Raw genomic sequence first — 12,171 nt, 5'->3', positions numbered from 1 at the left:
GCTACTGTTGAAAGTGCTGCTGTAAACATTGGGGTACATGTGCCCTCTTGAATCAGCATTTTTGTATACTTTGGATAAATTTCTAGTAGTGCAATTGCTGGGTCATAGGGTAGTTCTATTTTTAACTTTTTGAGGAACCTCCACACTGTTTTCCAGCGCGGCTGCACCAGTTTGCATTCCCACCAACAGTACAAGAGGGTTCCCCTTTCTCCACATCCTTGCCAACATCTCTTGTTTCCTGAGTTGTTCATTTTAGCCACTCTGACAGGTGTGAGGTGGTGTCTCATTGTTGTTTTGATTTGTATTTCCCTGATGATGAGTGATGTTGAGCATTTTTTCATGTGTCTGGTAAGCCATCTGGATGTCTTCTTGGGAAAAGTGTTTATTCATGGCTTCTGTCCATTGATTTTTTTTTTTCTTCCTTAGGGGAAAGTGGGATGAAATGCAGTGAAATGCAGTTGTTATTTTTCCCATTTTACAGACAAGGAAACTGAGGTGAAGAGCAATTAAGGAATTTGCTCATTTCACACAACTGGTAGCAGAGCTAGAATTCATACTCAGGTGTCTGGCTACAGAGCCATTATCCTAACCACTAAACAACACTACCTCTTTAATATTTGAAAAGTTTAAAGTTGCTGTCAGACATTTGTGAAATTGTTTTGCTTGTATGGTTTCCAGAATGACATTTGATTTCATTTCACATTTTCATTTTGATTATTTGAAAATCAGCTTGGGCAAGGGAACCTTGTTATAATCCCTACTATTTAAGCCTTTTAATAAATGTTTATTTATTTTTGAGAGTGCGAGCGTGAGTGCACCTGAGTGGGGAATGGCAGAGAGAGGTGGACAGACGATCGGGGCGGACTCTTCACTGACAGCAGAGAGCCAGAAGCAGGGTTTGAACTCAAGAACCATGAGATCATGACCTGAGCCGAAGTGCACACTTCACTGACTGAGCCTCTCAGATGCTCCTGTTATTTAAGCCTTCTAATTAAGAACATGCTTCACTGGGAAGCTGGATGGTCATGTGACAGGCCTGTATTTCATTTCCCCCATGAGTGGTTTGGTCTCAGTATTTCTTCACAAACTTCCTCTCGTTTTCTGTTAGAGTCTATCATCCTTGTAGATACTGAGTTTTGTACTTGGTTTTGTAACACAGGGACTCACAAAAGTTCTCAAGTTCTCTCACTCTCCATTAGGTCCATGCCTAAGGAATGAATTTGAAAGCCCGATGGAAGCCAGGCTAAAAGGCCCTGAGACAGCTGTTCAGCAGAGCTCAGAATTGTTTTTTGTACAAATCATATCCTCACTAACCATATATGCATTAATGAGCTCATAATCTTTTAGGATTTGTACAAATCTGTGTTCCTGCTACCAAGATTCCTCTTCCTTGACCGATTGGAACTTAGATCTAAACAGGCTATACATTTGAATCCAAAGAAAATACAATAATGTAAAATAATATTACTCTTTTTATCCTAAGGCAAATAACATTTGTGTGTAACTTCTCCAAGCAGTGGTCACTACAGAACTGCTCTACCATTGTGAGAGTGAAGAAAGAGAAACTTTTGAGGCTGCTGGTGTTCATAAAATTTTTAAAAATCACTGATTTGAATTCCTTACTATGTGCCAGGCACTGAGCCAAGCACTTTATAAACATGCCATCATTTAATCCTCACTGTTTTTATACCCATTTAAACAAATTAAAAGTTGAGCAGCTTGCTTGAATTTACACAGCTGGAATTAGACCCCAGGTCTATGGGACTCCAGGGGCTAACCACCAGTATTTCCCATTTGCACATCTGTCATTGGGTATATTACTCAATAAGTTTCACATCATTGTAGCTAGAATATCAGAGTTGCTGAACTATAGAACATTCAAGCCTGACATTTTACTGAGGAGGAAACTGTGTTCCAGGGAGGCTAAGGCTCAGGGTCACACGGCTTGTCAAGGGCAGTCAGTCTGAACCCAAATTCAGGAAAAAATGCTCCCTTTTCTACTCTTTGCTGACTAAACTAGGCTGTGTGGCATGCCCATTTCCTTTGCCCACAAAATAATTATCACTCCAGAAAAAAAGAAAACAAAAAACAAGGGAAAGTTGGAGTTTGCAAAAACAGTGAAAGTTGCTTTGGACCAGGAGTTCAACTTCATACCTTTTGTGGATTATTTTTGAGTGTTTGGGGTGATCCAGTGTCAATGCTTATAGTCAGATGCTTCCAGGGTGTGGCCAAAACTTCTATAAACTCTGGTGTGGATTTAGCTCACAGATCAGCTGTGGCTATTGTCCTGGCTGCCAGGCAACGTTTGGCTGTTTATTTTGAGATCTACCCACATGTTGCATCAGAGGCCAAAACTTCATGAGGCTCTTCACTTCCCAGAGCAAGAAGTGCTCAGGCTTCTATTTTTATCTTAAATCTGTGTGTCCATTTTAATATATTTCGTGAATGTGCTGTGTACTCAGTTGAGATGGAATCATTTCATTTTCCCCAGATAGTGTTCACATTGCCTCGTTTCTCAGTACTCTACTTCATCTAGCCTATTACATTCTGGACTGAATAGCTCTTCCCACCTCTGAGTCTTGCTCAAGCTGTTTTGCTCATTTGGAATGACTGTGCTGGCTCAGCCCCCATCTCCATTTTGTTGTTGTTGTTGTTGTTGTTGTTGTTGAAAATTCAAATACAGTATTTTAATTTTTGAAGAAAGAGTCCACTTATTATTGCAAAGTTGATTGGCATTACTATTATATTTGTGCTCAAATCCAAGCCCTGCCACTTAACTGTGTAATCTTAGGTAAGTTACCTAACTTCTCTGAGCCTTAGTTTTCTTATTTATAAAATGGGGTTAATAATGGTTACTTCCTAGGATTTTATGAAAATATACTGAAATCAGATACACAAGCACCTGTCACAGTTCCTGGCACATTTCCTAACACATGGAAGATTCTGTGGTCCCCACCTGGCTGGTTGATCACACTACAATAAATAATAGTTTCAATCTCTTGTGTGAAGCCTTTCCTAACCGTCTTCCAAACGCACATCTCAGAAATAGTCTCCCTCTTCTGATCTCTTGTTACATACATCATGTTGTACTTAAGATCCTATCACGATGGATCTTATCTTGTATTGCATAAATGCTGGAGTATAAGTTAGTGTCATAAGGAGATCTGCATGTTCTTGCCCAAAGAGAAGTCTCTACTTCATTCATAGATAATCCATTGTTTGTGTTTCATTGGATTCATGTTTTGTGTCCTGATTAAACACTATTGTTAGGTGACTGTTTTGAAGTCCTCCTTAAAAGCACCATTATTATGCTAAATAATTAAAGACTTTGCAAGAATGTGTGTCATGATGTGACAGCATGGCAAACAATAGACTAATTTAAACCTCTGAATATTCATTTCCTGAAGTGAATAATGTGTCATTACAGAAAGAAAAATGTAAACCTGGGTCCATAAATGAGACTTCTGAAGAATATCAGTGCTTTCCTTAAAAAGCTCCTCTTCGGGGCGCCTGGGTGGCGCAGTCGGTTAAGCGTCCGACTTCAGCCAGGTCACGATCTCGCGGTCCGTGAGTTCGAGCCCCGCGTCAGGCTCTGGGCTGATGGCTCGGAGCCTGGAGCCTGTTTCCGATTCTGTGTCTCCCTCTCTCTCTGCCCCTCCCCAATTCGTGCTCTGTCTCTCTCTGTCCCAAAAATAAATAAAAACGTTGAAAAAAAAATAAAAAAAAAAAAAATAAAAAAAACTCCTCTTCAGCTGCCTTTTGTTTGTTCCAGGTGTTTTACAGGAAGCAGCTCAGGGTTTTGTGTGTTTATGTGCTTTTTAAAGTCTTACAACTCCTGGTTGAAGACATTGGTGCTAGAAATGACTAGATATTTAAATTTTGTTTTCTCTAACCAGTTTTCTGACTTGTGCTTTGAATAAAATTTCTGATTGAGTAAAAACTTATGTAATATTGCATTTGAGCCATCAGATAATACTCTTGTGTCTGTTCATGCACAAACTCATAATTTAACAAATACTTGTTAGGCAACTATTGTTGCCAGGCTCTGGGGATGTGCAGCAACTGAGACAGGCATGGCCCCTGACCTTGTGGAGTTCAAGTTCAGGTCTGTCTTATAAGTTTTGTGAGGAAAGAACTTGTTTATAAGAAATCCATGATTTTCTTTCTTTCATTATTTGAAATGTGTTATTAAATAATCTTATTGTGGTTCGGTAACAAATGATTTGGTTTTCTCTTGTGCATCTAACAGAACTAGTATTAAAAGTTAAAAATCGGTTACTTATTTAATTTAGAAAATGCTTAATATTTGTTTTGTGTTTTACCCAAATTGCCCTAATATTTGGTATCTAACTTGACCCTCACAATTACTCTGTAGGGTGCATGGTGTTCCAGTTGTGGGAAGCTAGATGCTTAGCAGGTTTAATGTGCTTGTTTGTGGAGTCATGGCCACTGAGAAGCCAATGGACTGAAACTTAATTTTTCTAATTTATTATGTTCTTGATTCAAGCTTAAAAACAAGAGGTATTAAAACTGTGTGTGTTAGAATGAAACTTTAATGGCTAATTAGAAGATGGAAACAAAGATTGGAATCAACAGTTATTTTTTATATTTTGTCTGATACCATATACTTAGCACTATGGTAGACACTGTGGGGAGCAGAAATGATCAATTTATAGCTTCATTGATAAGACGTGACATACACTTAGAAATGAGCTCAGTAACCCTCTAACACAGCATGTGATTGAGTGTCCAAGTGAGAAGTACAAACGGATATAGGGGTTGAGGAGATAGTATGAGCTAAAGCTGATTCAGGTGTTGTACCTTGGGCTAAATCTTCAAGGATAGGGGCCTGAGCAGGGAAAAGTCTTCCTAGGCATCTGGGAATCTCATCTTGCTCTTCCCGGAGGAGGAAAGGAGCATGATGGTGATGATGGTGATAATACTAACTAGCATTTGCCCATTGCTTACCACTTGGCCAAAGCAATGTTGTAACTAGTTCATGTACATTAACTCACTTATTACTAACCTGAATGGAGTGAATACTGGTACCGTTGCCATTTCACAGATGAGGACACTGAGGCACAGTAACTTGTTTGAGGTTGCACATGAAATCAATGCCAGCTGAAATTCCACCGGACATTCTTGAGCCCAGAGCCCCCTCTTACACTCTTAGTCACTGAATTATGCTGCCTGCTGAGGTGCCTGTGAGACAGGAAAGACACCATTCTTGATGGAGGGGAGATGTGGATGGAGTCATGGTGAGAGAAATAGTGGAATAAGTAGGTTAGGCCGAATGGAGAGTCTAAAGTTTAGGCAGAAGACATTAGACTTTATCTAGGACACAGTGGCAAACCATTGAGAGCTTATGATTTCATCACAATGAGAACATGGTACACTTTTTTTTTTTCTTCCAGGTAAACTAGGGAGCCATAGACAAAGAATTGGGAGCTAGAGAATGGGGTAGAACAGAGGGTGGGAGAACAAGGTATGGAGCTATTAGAAGGGCCATGATGTAATCCAGGTGTGGGAGGTACATGATTAGACTGGGAGTGTGGGTGGAAATAGAAATGACAAGGACTGGAACCAGCACTGGGCCTGAACCCAGGTGATTCAGGGCCAAATGAGTTCCCTGTATTACATCATTTGGCACTTACAGCAACTCCACAGGCAGGTGGTATTACTACCATTTCTAAGGCTGTGGGAATGGGGATTACAGGAGGTTAATGTGGATTAGTAAGTGCTGGAACAGGGAGCTGAGCCTTCATCTGTCTCAGTGTCCTCATTTTAAGGTAAAATAAGATAGTTGGGTGATAAAGTAGGGTTGCTGAAAAGGTATAGAGAATTGTTCACGTAATAAATGGTAAAGTCAAGGGAGAAATCAGCATTCCAAGGGAGCAACAATGTAAGAGAGAAGGCAGAGGGCTGTGACTGAAGATGAAAACAAAGAGAAGAGTGGAGCAAGTGGAAGAGGCTTCCAGAAGGAAACATTATAGTGGGGATGAGAGACTGTGGAATTGCTCTGGCAGAGCAGCCATGAAGGAGAGGATGGTCAGGGATTCAGACTGGATCTGCAGGTGTGTCAGCAGGTAGAAGAGGTGTGTGCATATGTATGGCATGTGTTCTAGTAACTCCACAGCAGAGGCAGGTAGATGTGGGAAGGGGGATTCTTGCCAGGGAGGGGTGGGGACAGGAAGATGGGTCAAGTTCAGGAGCACCTGTTGACTCATCTGCTGGCCTGCTGTCTGCCAGCCGGTCTGGGGAGAGAGTAAGGTGAGGCCAGATGACCTGAGGGGAACTGGGGAGGCCAGCTAGCAGCACCTGCCAAGAACTATAAGTCTTCAGGCACCCCCAAGCAAGGGAGGGGACTCTGTTTTGTAATAGAGAACTAAGGAGCTGAGGAAGTAATATTTTTCATCAGCCAGATTTAATGGCAGCAGAACAGATGAGCAAATCCTCTAGGACCTCACCCTCCTAAGGGAGCCCTTAACTTGCCCAGTACCAGCCATTCAGCAGGGTCTGGGTGAGCTCACAATGCTTGGCAGTCACTCAGGCGCCACACGATGGTTGAGGTTGGTACTTACCAGAAACCCTGCAGAATCCAGGAAAAGGTATGGCCAGAAACCTGCCATGATTAAGAGTGGGGTCAGCAGGTGCGTGCACCCAACAGACAGCTCTTACAAAGAGACCCCATCTAGTGGAGGAGACCATTCCTGAGGCAGTTATGTGGTTACCTGATTATATAAAGTTCTGGAAGTAGACAAGGAAGATGCCCATCAGGACTGCTCATGGTGGTTGTAATGCTGGAGGTTATAATGCTGGGGCTGAGAGCTAGTGAGATGCACCTGAAAGGAAGGGCATGTAGGGTTTGGATATTTTAGGAAGAGAAGCATGCCAACCAGTAGCATTTGTGTGAATAAAACAAAGGGAGCATTGAGTGAGGTGTGCACTGAGGAAGGAAGGGATAGGCTGGCTGCCTGAAGCTGCTTTTCTGCTTTGGGAGATGGGGAGGGATTGGAGCATGGTGGTCTTTGAAGGCAAGAGAATGGATTTCAGTGTGAGGTAGTGGGCAACAGGAGTCACCACTGATTTACTTCGGATGGAAACTTAGAGGTGAGAATGCTATGTAGGAAGATTAATCTGTCCAGAGTGGGTAAGAGAGCTAAAAATCTGGACTCTGGGAGACCTTTGCAAAATATATGTGAAAAAGGAAAGTTTCTATTATCCAAGGGTCTTAAAAGCATACCATCTACCCTTCCTATCTGTAATTGTTTACTGCAGTAAACTTCCAAATTTATTACTGTAGCAAGTAACCGATGTGAAGAGATTTTGTTGAATAATGCTAGAAAACACCTGCCATATTGATTAAGTACAGAATTAATTTTTTTTTCCAGGTTGCATTTACTCTTAACCAGCGTTGGTTTGTTTTAAATTTTTTTTTTCAACGTTTATTTATTTTTGGGACAGAGAGAGACAGAGCATGAACGGGGGAGGGGCAGAGAGAGAGGGAGACACAGAATCAGAAACAGGCTCCAGGCTCCGAGCCATCAGCCCAGAGCCTGACGCGGGGCTCGAACTCACGGACCGCGAGATCGTGCCCTGGCTGAAGTCGGACGCTTAACCGACTGCGCCACCCAGGCGCCCCAGCGTTGGTTTGTTTTAATGCAACTTGATGATACAGCAAGATTATCTGAGGCAGGTCTGAAGCTGATGTAGAACTCAAACATTTGTTTTACCACATAGGGTTCTTTTCCTGCCTCCATTAGAGCACTTCAGTTGTAACAAAAACCTGCTGTCTGTCTTTCTGGACTCTAGACTCTGAAGGCTGAGATGGTGTCTTCCTCATTGTATGTACTCAGCCCCTAGCTCATTCCTTTTCAAATAGCAATTGTTGAATGGGTAGATGGAGAATGATTATAAAAAGATAGTTTTTCTCTGTTCTTTGTTACTCTGATTTATTCTTTAAGTTTATAAATGACCACTAATACTCTGGATGTAAAGAGATTTGTGTCGGTCATTTGGGATGGAGAGTACTGTAGTCGCTATACTTTACTCTGACTGACAGCACTGATCCCACAGTGATATTTTGGTATGTATGAGTGCTGATGATTGTGCTTTTTTTTAAGCTTATTTATTTATTTTGAAAGAGAGAGGGAGGGGGAGAGAGAGAGAGAATCCCAAGCAGGCTCTGCACTGAGCCTAGTGTGGGGCTGGAACCCACGAACTGTGAGATCATGACCTGAGCTGAAACCAAGAATTGAACACTTAACTGACTATGCCCCTAATGGTTGTGCTTTAAAATTGGCTGTCCCTAGATGTTAACAGGACTGTGCTGTGGTAGTCCTGCAGCAGAAAGTCACTGGCTTAGAAGTCAGGTGGCCTAGGTCCCAACCCTGGCACACACAGCTCAAAGGGCCTCTCTAGCCACCACCCCCCAACAATCCCCACCTTTGCCTGGGTGATGCCCCTTATATTTTAATGACGATGTCATTTCCTTAGCATCACCTGTCCTGACCATCTTCTGAACTAATTCTGGTTGCTAAGTCTATGTTTTTATGGGAACCTGTGATTTTCCTTTATAGCACTTATCACAAGTAATTATTGCAGTGATTATTCTATTAATGTCCTGTCTGATGAGGCTGAAAGTTCCGCAGTGACAGGAACATGTCTAGCAGTTGCACCACCGTGTTCCTGTCTCCTGACAGAGTACCTGGCACAAACTTACTCTGGGTAAATACACATGGAGCCAGTGAACTGGGGTAGATTTGACAAGGCACTTACCCTCTGTGAGATATCTTTTTCTTCACCTGTTTAAAACCACATATTAAGGTTTATCTTTAAAGTTCTTCAAGTCAGAGCTTTATGGATAAACTCTTCAATAACAATCAGTTATTCACATACATGATCAGAAATTTAAATGGTACAGAATTAAAATGAAACTGTATTCAATCCCTCACCAGAGATAACAAATATTAAAAGTTCATTGTTTTCACAAATAGAAGAAAATAAAACAAACCAGTTTTCACTGGAGTTGAATGGATACACAGTGGGGTGGGATTATTTTCCTTATTTTCTGATCCCATGAAGTAGCTGTCCTATTTCACTTTCAAAATGTTTAGTGCCTTTGTGATGGGATAGAACTTTCATGGAGGGATCTGTGCTGAGAACAGGTGTGGCCAAGGCCTTCAGTTAAATTCCTGTGATAACCTGCTCCATGCATATTTATAGCTATCCATGTAGATTTTACTGTTCTGGGGGGGGGGGGGGGAAAGTCTTCTTTATAGGATTTGAGGATCACATCCAGCTATTGCTTAATAAAGGAGTAAGGCAGATTGGATATTCCAAGGCTGTGTGATTTCAGGAACGTTTTAATAAACATAGAGGTTTAGAAATAATGTTTACCTAAGGATTTGCAGCTTAAACACTTTCATGTAGAGTGTTTGGTCTTTGATTTTATATGATTGAGGGAAATCATTGAAGGAATGGGGTGTGGCAAATGGATACATTAATTCTCACAGATTAAAAAAATCTCAAGGAAAAATGAATATTTATGTATTTGTCCTTTAATTTGATGGGAAAATCTACCTTGGTACATTTTCTAGCTCTTTGTCCCAAAGAGAATGTGAGAGACACTACTCCACGCCTGCTACAGTGACCAAGTGTGGTATATTTTGGGGTGAGGGAGTGCCTTATTGGTGCCTAATAGTGCTCAGGAATAAAGTTCATATGGTTTGTTTGAAAAATCAGTATACTAAAACTTTGGGCTTTTATCTGAAAATTGTGGTAATTTACTATTAGCACCAACATACTCTACAGTAATTGAGGTCTGTGGGGAAGGTGATTTTGTTCACGGTCCATGGGTTATAGTAGGTTCATACAGTCACCTTGAGTGGTAGTGTGTGGGGGTGGCGAGAGTGAAGAAACCAACAAGCATGGGCTCCTCCTGCCCTGGGACTTAGCCTCAGAAATGGCTCAGAGCCAGACATCAGAGACAGGCTCTGGGTATTCTTGGCAGGGCAGCAGCTGTTTACTGACAGCCTGTTACTTAAGAAGTAAGTTACTTAAGAAGTGCCAGATGGAATCCCTAAGCTTTAAAACCTAACAGACTCAAATGTTATGGAGGTTTAAATGAGCCTAGGTTGGAATTCCCAAATAAACTAGGGTTGATTTAATATTCACCGGGGTAATGCAAGTTAAGTACTATCATAATAGTACCATGCAAGTATCCATATGCACTCCCCGCTACTTGGGTGATTAGATTGCAGGGACTAATTCCACCATCCCCTTGCATCCCTAGGAATGGTGTATCTTGAAACTTCAATTATCATCATCACCTATTGCCCTGCAGGGAGGAGCCTGGATGAGACAAATAATACAGCAGTATTACCTTTGCAATACCATTCCCACCTTCTCTTGCTTATGTGACACTGAAAGGACAATTCTGATCTTCCTGAGTCTTTTCTAGTGCTACATCCTGCTCTTTCTGTCTTTTATAATATCTTGGGACTAATGCATTAGTAATTTAATAAGCACCTACAATATGCCAGACATTTAGTTATCTCAAATACCTAAAACTCTGCAAAAGAGCCAACATTGACCTCATTTTATATCCCTAGGAAACTAAGACTGCTAGTAATTGGCAGAGCTCACATTTGAACAAAATTCTGTCAAGTTTTAAAGTCTGTGTTCTTCCTAAAAATAAGGCAGACAATAATTAAAATATTTACTGAGCACTTATGCACCAGGTAGTAATAAACTTATAGTTATCTACTAAAGAAAAATTGAGAAAGAGGAAACTAAAAATCAGAAAATTGCCCAAGATTATTTAGTAAGCAGTACACCCCAAATTTGCACCCATTTGATCTGGTTGTAAAGGCTTTGCCCACTGAGCAAGACCACCTACTGGACTTTTGTGGGAGTTGTACTCTAGAAGAGGTAAAACCAAGGTAGAGTTAAGAACAAGTATGGTTAAGAGGAATTGAAAGACAAAGTGTTTGTAGGTTAACCAGAATCAGACTTTCTCTTTCTTTACTTTCTAGGTGTCAGCTTCTTCTGCTTCCACCAGCAAGTCTTCCAGTATGAATCCCACAGACACCAAGGTATGAATAGTCTTTAAGGGTGTACTTGGGTGAATGCCTTTAAGTGATTATTTTATAAAGCAAAACAAATGTAGACTGACAAACGTGTTGTATGTCCTAACAAGCTTAAGTTATGGAAGTAAACATTTTCTTCCTAATTTATAGAGATCTTTGGAAACCCACCTTTCCTTTTAATATTTACCTCAAGTATCATCTGTGCACTTCTACATTGTTTTAGAATATCTAGACAAGAGAGGTAATCCAGAGATTTTTTGTTGTTGTTCTAGGCTTGATGGAGTTTTTAAATGATAAAATGATCTAAGTACATTTTTCTGGATATAGTGAAGAATATGAATGCTTCTTATTAAAATAATAATATTCTTATTTTATAATATTCTAGCCATTTAAAACTCAATGTACAGGGGTGCCTGGGTGGCTCAGTTGGTTAAGCATCCAACTTCAGCTCAGGTCATGATCATGATTAGGGAGCTCAAGCCCTACGTTGGGCTCTGTGCTGAGAGCTCAGAACCTGGAGCCTGCATTGGATTCTGTGTCTCCATTTCTCTCTCTTCCTCCCCCACTCATACTCTGTCTCTCTCTCAAAAATAAATAAACATTAAAAAAATTAAAAAATAAATAAAACTTAGTGTACAAATGAGAAAATTTATACTAAGTGAACATGAAACAAGTGACATAATACTGGTTACTTTAGATACTTTCTTAAGTTTGTGAAATTTTAGTCCTATGGGACAACATCTTATTGATAAAACTTTGAGCTCTATTTGGGATTTATTCTAATAATTATTTCTTGGAATTTCAGTAGAAAAAGAATGCTGTACAGTGGAGTTATCACATAGAGTAAGCCTAGTTCTGAAGAGTTGGCTAAAGCTGCCTTAACCCTCTCCCTTAGTTACCGTATCTCAAGCTGTGTTTCTTGGACAATAGGGGTGGAGAATTAAAGCAGGCACATTTTCAAGAAGCTCTTAACTAATTTTTATGAGCCAGTATCCTTTAGTGCCCTTAAAAGCTAACCCAGCTCCATTATTATTAAGTTGCTCTTGTTTAAAATCACTGACATGTTTTTTGCTTTCTGTCT

The 12,171-nt window shown here is 40.6% G+C and overlaps 1 protein-coding gene across 18 annotated transcripts in view; it reads left to right on the top strand.

The window, feature by feature from the left end:
- Positions 1-12,171, top strand: part of CAST (calpastatin) — a 110,159-nt gene that overhangs the window by 47,542 nt on the left and 50,446 nt on the right. For all 18 annotated transcript variants that reach the window (XM_040448062.1, XM_040448070.1, XM_040448032.1 and 15 more), the window contains one exon: positions 11,037-11,096. In XM_040448062.1, the coding sequence (XP_040303996.1) occupies positions 11,037-11,096 (60 nt within the window). The remainder of the gene's footprint in view (positions 1-11,036; positions 11,097-12,171) is intronic.

This window comes from Herpailurus yagouaroundi, unplaced genomic scaffold (genome assembly GCF_014898765.1).
Source record: "Herpailurus yagouaroundi ecotype Mexico unplaced genomic scaffold, PumYag 29, whole genome shotgun sequence".
Taxonomy (NCBI): domain Eukaryota; kingdom Metazoa; phylum Chordata; class Mammalia; order Carnivora; family Felidae; genus Herpailurus; species Herpailurus yagouaroundi.
The sequence above is the reverse complement of the archived record's forward strand: the minus strand, read 5'-3'. Positions and strand labels throughout refer to the sequence as shown.